This window comes from Spea bombifrons, chromosome 1 (genome assembly GCF_027358695.1).
Source record: "Spea bombifrons isolate aSpeBom1 chromosome 1, aSpeBom1.2.pri, whole genome shotgun sequence".
In the NCBI taxonomy this organism is placed as follows: Eukaryota; Metazoa; Chordata; class Amphibia; order Anura; family Pelobatidae; genus Spea; species Spea bombifrons.
Window position 1 is genome coordinate 2,730,637 of NC_071087.1, and position 9,353 is coordinate 2,739,989.

General features: G+C 40.6%; 1 protein-coding gene across 1 annotated transcript; it reads right to left on the reverse strand.

Moving 5' to 3' along the window:
• Nucleotides 1–346: 346 nt before the first annotated feature.
• Nucleotides 347–7,234, reverse strand: LOC128467960 (vomeronasal type-2 receptor 26-like). The gene is made up of 7 exons (XM_053449715.1): nucleotides 7,049–7,234; nucleotides 5,705–5,863; nucleotides 3,783–4,595; nucleotides 2,738–2,962; nucleotides 2,405–2,470; nucleotides 1,670–1,793; nucleotides 347–1,257 (listed from the first exon to the last, which is right to left on the reverse strand). Exons 1-7 carry the CDS (start codon nucleotides 7,232–7,234, stop codon nucleotides 347–349), a joined length of 2,484 nt encoding a protein of 827 aa, XP_053305690.1.
• Nucleotides 7,235–9,353: the final 2,119 nt, after the last annotated feature.

Genomic DNA, 9,353 nt, shown 5'->3' on the forward strand with positions numbered 1-9,353 from the left:
GCAGGGGGGTGTTGGGTCAGGTCCCCACACTTGTGTGGGGACCCATTCAACACACCACCCCCTTCCCTGAAGCTGCCTGTGGCAAAAAAAAATCTGCAATCCGTGGGAGTGATCGTAGGCTTGGGGGCGGGCTTAGACAGGCTGTGCTGGTCTGTCCAGACTCCTGGGCAGGCAGCAGCGCCCCCACGATCACCACGATGGTGGTGATGTGGGGGGCGGTTTTTGGAGGAGACGTACCTGGTACATCCCGGTCTACCGGTGACTGGTAACCAGGAAGTACCAGGTACGTCCCGGACCTGAAGGGATTAAGACTTACATTTCATAACTGTGTTAACCTTTATCATATCTACAGATTGTTATTTCTGCTACAAAACAATTGTGTTTTTGAGTTATTTTCGGGTCTAAATATAATTATATAACATTTTGGAATAAATATACATCCTAAAAGTCCAGCACTTGAAGCCAGTATGGCAAAAATCTCCACGGCCACCATGTTCTTCCCTTTGGTGCTCAGGTAGGCCGGGATCATCGCAATCCAAACGCTGCAGAACACCAGCATGCTGAAGGTGATGTACTTGGCCTCATTAAAACTGTCCGGTAATGTCCTGGCTAAAAAAGCTATAATAAAACTAACAGCTGCCAGAAGCCCCAAATAACCCAGGACACAGTAGAAGGCAATAACCGAGCCCTCATTACACTGAATGATGATCTTTCCCTGATAAGAGTGCATGTCCAGCTCCTGGAATGGGGGGGAAATGGACAACCAAAAAATAATAATTATGACTTGGACAGATGAGCCAAACAAGACAACAGAAGCAGACAGTTTGATTCCGAGACATTTTCTCCAGACACTGCCAGGTTTAGTGGCTTTAAAAGCGACAAAAATCATGATAGTCTTGGCCAGCACAGAAGACACGGCTGATGAGAAGGCAACTCCAAAGACAGTTTGGCGCAGTATGCAGGTTATATCCAAAGGACGACCAAAGAACAGAAAGACACAAAGGAAGCTCATCATGATGGAGACCAGGAGGATCAGGCTGAGGCTCCAGTTATTGGCTTTTACAATTGGGGTATTTTTATATGAAACAAAAATCCCTGATACTGTAACAGTTAGAAGACAAAATAAAATTGAGATTGATGTAAATGCTATAGCAACAGCATCATCATAGGACAAAAACTCTTCCATTTTGGGAACACACAGATCCTTCTTCTCATTGGGCCATTCATTATGTGCGCATTTTATGCAGTTCTCGCTGTCTGTAAAAAATAAAAAATACACAATCTTGAATTTCATGAAACAGATGTAATTAATAAAAAATCATCAAAAAATTAAAAAATGGCTGGATCCAGGAATAACCTCAGACAGATTACTGACATTTATTCCGCAGTACAGTTAATGGGAAGAAAATAACCACCCATAGTCAGGATCATGCTGCAGGTATTTGTCTTTCTAATGGTTGTCCGCCTGCTCTTGTAATATCTCCGTGCTCTTGTGTCTGGGTGTCAGTGTACGGCCTGTGGTTTCAATCTGTGATGGGAATGGGAGTAATATAGAGTCGGCTGATTTGTTCAGAACATGCAGTGGATTTCGGGGCTTTCTCTCTATTAATCAGTCAGACGTAAACATTATTTTTTTGGTAAGAATATCAGAGTATCAGGTGGGATATACCGGTCATATTGGAGATTTCTCCCTCTGAGCACAGGACGCAGTCATAGCAGCAGGAATGGATCTCAGACCCCGGGGCTTTCCTGTAACCCGGCAAACAATTTTCTGAGCACTGAGATTTTGGAATCTGAATAAGAGACATATTTTTTAGTTTTTTTTTAGGCTGATTATTTTGTAAAGCTCCTAGAACTCAATCTTGACTTCAAATGGCATTCTACCAAGTTACACTATCCGGCATATCTGTAATCTCTTATTGTTTATAGTATAAAACAAATGTGAAAACCAGTGTCTACCCGTGTATGAAGTAAAATATAATATAAGCAAAAGGAGGGATACTACCCTTCTTAACGGCAACACAGCTGCAACCCTGTAAAACACTCTCCAGGTGTTGTAACTTCTCAAGCAAATTCCACTTAATGCGCTCGTGTAAACAGACCATGAAACAAATCAAAAACAAAAAAAGTGATAAAATATTGACCAATTGGTTCTCTCTATGCACTCACAATTTTTTTTTTTTTTTTTTTTAAGTTTTAGTATTTCTTGACAGGCCTTTATCGCAACTTGCTTCAGTTGTTTGTTTGTGGGTCTTTCTTTTTTTCTTAGAATGTACCAAACTGTTGATTTCACCACTCCTAATGTCCCTGCTAGCTCTCTGATGTCTGACCAGCTTCCAAATGTGAATGCCACCCCTCGAGTCAACTCCAGACCTGTTACCTGCTTAATTGATGAAAAAAATACCAAAGGAATGGCCCGCACCTGTCCATGAAGCAGCTTTTGAGTCAATTGTCCATTTACTTTTGGACCCTTGAAAAAGGGGGAACACCGTAGTAAAGCTGTAATTCCTTAACCCTTCATCCAATTTGGATGTGAATATCGTTACATTAAAGCTGAGACGCTGCATTTTAAGCCCATATTCATTATTTAACTGTAACCCGAAGTGATTTTGGCAAACAGCCAAAATAACAAACTTGTGTCAGTGTCCAAATATTTCCAGATATAACTTTATTCAGTTCCTATACGATTTAATATAGCAAATATATTCTTATAACAAAGAATGAAAAGTCTTCTCACCTGGTTGGCTTCGTTCTTCCAGGTTATTAGACCGGGTTTGATGTTAAGTTGCTGATCAGCCGGAGCCCACGGATCAAAGATACCGACCACATCAAAGGATTTATCTTCTTCCTTATTTCCAACCCAGTTCCGAATTACGTGTGGGGTAACATACTCTCCATTTTCATCAAAATCTAGATGAGAGGTTTGGTCCTCGGCTTTCAGATTTCTTATGTAATGGTGCAACTTTTATTAAAAATGCAAAAGTACTGAAATATAATCAGCTGTTTTACATTTTCTGAATAAGCAAATTGTATTCAACATATGTGTCTGCCATTGACACGCCATGACAAGAAATCTCTCTCATTCCACAGGTTTTATCTCCCAGTCCTTTCTGTTGTCTGTTTTCTCTCTCACACACCCAGTTCACTCTCTCACTTTCCTCTTCTCTCTTTTCCTCCCCTCACTTTCTCTATCTGTCCATCTGCATCAAAGCAATGGAAGCAAGAAGGGATAGTTCAGAACAGAGGGGACAGGGAGGATCAGTGAGAAGTTGGAGGGGCAGGTCAGAGCAGAAGGGACTCAAGGTGAAGTGGATCAGCAGGGAAGGCACGAAGGGGCTGGGAGGATCAGCGGGGAGCTGGAGAGTCACAGCAGAGAGAGCAGGAACGGCAGGTCAGAGCAGAGGCAAATGGGAGGACAGGTCAAAGCAAAGAGAGGCCCTGGAAGGAATAGATCAAAGTAAAAATTACATGAAAGGGCTGAAAGGGTCAGAGGGGAGCTGGAGACAGCAGGGAGAGGCAGACGGGAACAGAGGGCAGAAGAGGATACTAATGGGAATGTAAATGTTAATTGTGCCATCTGATTGGCCCTTAAAGTCCTGCACAGATTGACCAACAGTTCCCACTGTAACAAGTCTATTATATATATATTAGGTACTGCTGCAGAGTTATTGGTTTTACGTAAATAGCAGAACTGTTCCCACCGCTAGATTTACTATTACTGGTAACTACACGGCAACCGCTGATGCCCCTGAATTACTCTCTTTTCATGACTCCTGACTTACCTGATGTTTGTAATTAGTTATTTTGATTTTATTTCCATTTTTTTCCTGAAATATGTACATATTGTGTAGGGCTTTAGCCATCACAAGCACTGCATTATTCACTCGAGAAGCATCCCCGTTGTTGATAACGTTAACAATGTCTTTCAATCGTTCTCTCCCAGTACAGTTATGAAGCGAGTACCCCAAATTAATTTCATAATACTGGTTTTTATAGGGATCTGGAGACAAGCATTCAAACGCTGTTACCCACAAATCTTCCAGTAACTTGTCATCTGGGTAGTTCTTTGGGTGAAATTTCTCAAGGAAGAATGAAAGTTTTGGAACATGGTCCTTGTAATACGGTTTCAGAGTCAGACTCCCGTTAAATACATCAGAGACAGACTTGAACAGAAATGTGTTTGAAGACCACCTTGTGCCAAGAATTACAGATTTATTGGTTAACAAATGTTTTGTTTCCCTAATAATAAACATAAAAGCTTCAGAAAAGGAACCACAAAATATGATAACTTGAGATGTTGATCTTTCTATTGTTTTGGAAGCGTATTCAAAACTTTCAAACATGCTTTGAAAATAATGTATTTTTATTACATATTCAGCACAAATTCCATCGTCTTTCATATACTTTGTCAGTACTTGGCTTTCGTTTTCTCCACTTTCATCATCTGTGGTTAAAATGCCGACCCAGTTCCAGCCAAAGTGTTTCAGCAGCTTGGATAAAATATAATAACTGACATGGTCATTTTGAACTGTTCGGAAAAACGTCGGATAAACTCGTCTGTCGCTGAGCACGGAATGCGTTGCGCCATAACTGATCTACACGAAAACAAATAGATTATAATATCCTTATGAACAAAGACCGTCTTACATCTTTTTACTGTGAATGAGTGAATCCTTTACAGCACTTTTGTTCAATTGTAATTTCCCTTTTTCACATTTATTTATGCGAACACAATATACAGTATTTATTGTTGCAGAGCTTTCTTTTGAAACCATATTAGTGCATAGCACGGTTTATTGGTGTCTAAAGGAGCCTCTGCTCCAAGAGCCTGACTGGCCCTGTATAATGCGTATTTCAAAAGTGAAAAAACCAAAAATCCCACGTGTGATAAAAAATAAATACTTCCCCACAATGAAAGCAGCTACCAAATAACACTCTTCCTCAAAGTGTATACAGGAACAAACAAGGAATAATGGAGCGCATATACATGGGGGAAGAAAACAAAAACAAAACCAATAGTGTAATAATATCAAGGAATAGAGAATTTAATATGGTGTAAGATCCACTCACAAAAGGACTGGATAAGGCAGGCTCATCAAAATTCAGGCTTCTAAAAGCTGTAATCAGTCTCAGTCTGCAATCTAAAGAATACCGATTTTAGAAGGCTGAATTTTGATGAGCCTGCCTTATCCAGTCCTTGAAGTCCAATGAAGTTGTGCCACACACCTCATAAGTGAAGCTCTTATGACTACAAAAGGGGATTCTTACTGACTGATCCTGTCACATGACAGGAAGTTGAGGCATACTGTGCCATTACTGACAGTACTAAAGGAGTGGAGTCAGCTTGCGTTTCTATGAATACCCCTGCTACAAGAAAGGGACTTAATGCACCAAGTAGGCCCCAACATCCACAGGTGCAGTTTCATGACATCGCGGGAGCTTCTGGAAGCTTCTAGCCTGGAATTTGTACAATCACTGCTGAAAACTGACTGGAAAAACAAAAAGACAAGAAATTGCCCGGTATGTATAGACAGGATCCATCACATGCCACATAATATAGACGATCGCTGAACACAAGGGTGCTTAAATGCCACGAGAAGTGAGCCTAGGGCTGATGGGTTAGAGTTTTGGGTTAGTGTTTGAGATAACTAACATCTATTGAAGAGATTTAAACGATTGTACTAACGGTGCATATTCTGCTCACCTGTGCGTACCCATACATGCCTAGGATTTGTGCCATGGGTATAGTGGTGTCGGAAAGTTCATCCCCAATAAAACCAGCCAGGGTCCCTCGTTTAGTACAGGAGTAATTAGGGACGGTCTTTCCTGGTCCAGATAAAATCTGAAGGACACTTTTTACTGTCTTTTTTTCATTAGAACATGAATCAAATAAATGATATCCTAGAGTGATATTTGGTAAGATTCCCGGATCACTGTTGATCTCCCCAATGGCAAACATAAAGGTCAAAAGATTTTTGTAGAAATTTGGAATAAGACTGTGGAAATATTACAAATGTGCTTTATTTTAGATTATTTTAAATTATTTGATTTGCAGCTGTAGGAATGTAAATACTTTGTTAAGAAAACTGTAAAGATATTCAAAACAAAAGGCAAAGAAGAACCCATTCAACATATATGGAGACTTTGTGGAAAGTAACGTGATGCTTAGACTCTAAACTGATTGTAGTGAGGTGATCACTAGCCCCGCTGGTAGGTTTTCACCTGTATCAGCCGCTATTCCCCTGAGGTTGAGCTTCAGTGAACTCAAATGGCTGCAAGATTTATCCATACAAAGTCTTTCATTTACTTCTAATGCTCCCTGAGTCAACTAAAGCTTTGGCTCACATACTTGTCACCTGCATCTTACCTACTGCAGTCATAGCTGGTCTCCACAATACATGTTTTGCTCCTTTACAATTAATCATGATTCCTGCCGCCAGGTGATCTTCCTCGCCTGACGCTTTATAAACACATCTTACAGTTACATTGTAGTAAAGCAAGGACCTCCACGGGTATTTTTCTGTAAGCCCACATTGTTATGCGTCTCATTCATCCATTATATGAGACAAAACATGACTGCCCCATGGAGTAAGTAATACGCATATAAAATAAAGAGGAAAAGTCATAGAAGTCCAGATCCCTTTACTGGTGTGTAAGTAGACCATGTGTCTAGTGAACATACATGCACATTTCTACCCCCTCCACACCCTTACAGCATTCAAAACAAGCTAGGACTACCTAGGCTAACAATAATCACAGGAAAAGTAAAAATAAAAGCCAACTTATTGGATCTGTGGACTCTTCTACAAAGAAGAACTTTACAGGTTATACAGAGAATGTTCTAACATTTCTGCTCTTCTGGAATAAACTCCTCTCCTGTACTTTCTTAAATCACTTTATGCATTTCAATGTTTCTTTCTCATCCCTCATCATGTTAATTATCTAAACCATTCCTGACTTCTGTATTGTAAAGTTTTTCTACTTACTCCATACAAGCCATCATAGTTATGATTCCATCTTTAAGATAATAATTCATTAAGTTATTTACTCTGAACACTCCTCCAATAATAATGTCTCCGTCTTGAACATATTCGTAGTCCTCGATACATCTTCTGCTCTCCAGATGACAGGCTGGAGGTGAGCTCTGGGAGCCAGATCTACACGGAGTCACACACAGGAATATTACAAACAGGGAAACTTTACATGCTGCAGATCTCAACATTTCCTCGTCCATAGCACTCAGCAGTATAAAGCCCCACGCAGAGTGATGCTATCGGCTGCATGCGTGAACTAATGTAATGCAAGTGAAGCATCTCTCCTTTTATACACTTCAGTCTAATGCAAGTCAATGGAGTCTGAAATTAGCCGCTTCGGAGGTTTGAGGCCAGAGCCGTGACTTGTTATTAAAATATATAAATTACACATGTAATTAAACTTAAAAGTAAATGTCATTTTAAAATAGTTGGACACAAACCATATCTAGGTTTTGCCTTAACATGCAATATAGCATTATTTAAGGTAGATAGAACCAAAAATCAATGCTTTCAAAATATTGCACAATCACCTAAATCACCAGTTAAAATGTTACAAATATTCAAATATTAAGAATATAAATGAGTTTTTTGCTGGGATGCACAAGAAGCACAAGATCATTAATAATTAAATTGCTAATATGCCATACAGTAACTAAAATAAGCCCTCTTCCAAGCCAGTTATATATTTTTTTCACCCAGTTACCCAAAGTAGTTCTAGAATTTTAAAAAGTATTTAATCTTACTTTTTCTTTTAAAGAACAAGTTCCTGTTTCCTGTTCTTCATTAAAAGCGAGTTATTTGTGTAATATCTAGTTTTCAGCAGAGCTAGAATGCCAGTTAGCTTGAGATTCTTTCCAGCTCGCTCCCAGTCAAGCTCATGTGAGTTGGCTAAATACCTAACTCGGCTACATGATGCTGGTGATACACAAGTGCTCCTGGTTGCAGGAGCACTTGTTTGTCACCAGCAAAAATAGGGATAGAGATCTAATAATTAAAAGCCTCTTTTTTCACAGGTCGCATGTTGTGGGTGTGTGGCCATCGAATTCCGTAGCGTTGTACAATGGGTAGACAGGACATAACAAGTAGTATGTAAAAAATTGACAACAGGTGAGGAGGGCCCTGCTCAAACGAGCTTACAATCTAGAGGGATTTAGGGTGTATTACACAATGGGTAAAGGGTAAAAGTGCCGGTGTAAGGGATGGAGCAGCCACACTAGTAAAAGTATTGCAGGAGAGGGACTAGGAAAGGTGAGCTAAAAGAATATGGGAGGGCATTAGTGTGCTATGTTGTAAGTATCCTTAAAAAAGTGGGTCTTGAGGGATTTTTTGAAGGAATAAAGGCACAGAAAAAGACGGATAGGCCAGGGGAGAGCATTGCAGAGGATAGGGACAGCCCATGAGAAATCTAGTAAGCGTGCATGAGAGCTAGAAATCAGAGGAGAGGATAGAAGGAGATCATTGGATGAGCGGAGAGACTGGTTAGGAGTGTATTTAGAGATGAGTGAGGAGATGTAGGGATGGGAACTGCTGTGAAGGGCTTTGAAAGCAAGAGTGAAGATTTTGAAATGAATCCTAAAATGCACAGGCAGTCAGTGAAGAGACTGACAGAGGGGACAGACGTTAGTAAAGCGATGTGAGAGGAAGAGAAGCCTGGCAGCAGCATTCATGGGGGATTGTAGAGGGTGAGATGGTTAAGAGGGAGATAATAATCAAGACAGGACATAATCAGGGCATGGACAAGAGACTTAGTGGCATACTATGTTAGGAAGGGACGAATGTGGGCAATGTTTTTAAGATGGAGATGACAGTTTTTAAAGACAGAATGAACATGGGTTGTGAACAAAAGGTTGGAGTCAAGGGAGACACCAAGACAGCGTGCATTAATAGATGGGAAGATGATAGCACCATCAGCATACAGGTGGTATTGAAAGCCAAAGGATGAGATCAGTTTGCCAAGGGAGGAAGTGTAAAGAAAGAACAGAAGGGGTCCTAAAACTGAGCCTTGGGGTACCCCAACTGAGAGAAGGAGGGAGGTGTTACTGGAGACAGAGATGCTGAAGGTACAATCAGAGAAGTAGGAGCAAGGAGAGAGCAGTGTCACGGAGGCCACGATCATGAAGCATTTAAGGGAGAAGAGGGTGGTCCACAGTGTCAAAAGCAGCAGAAAGGTCCGGTAGGATTAGCATGGAGTAGTGGACCTTGGATTTAGCAGTGAGTAAGTTATTAGTAACTTTAGTAAGGGTGGTCTCAGTAGAGCGTCAAGGGCGAAAACCAGATTGAAGAGGGTCAAGCAGGAAGTTGGAACAGGAAGTTGGAATC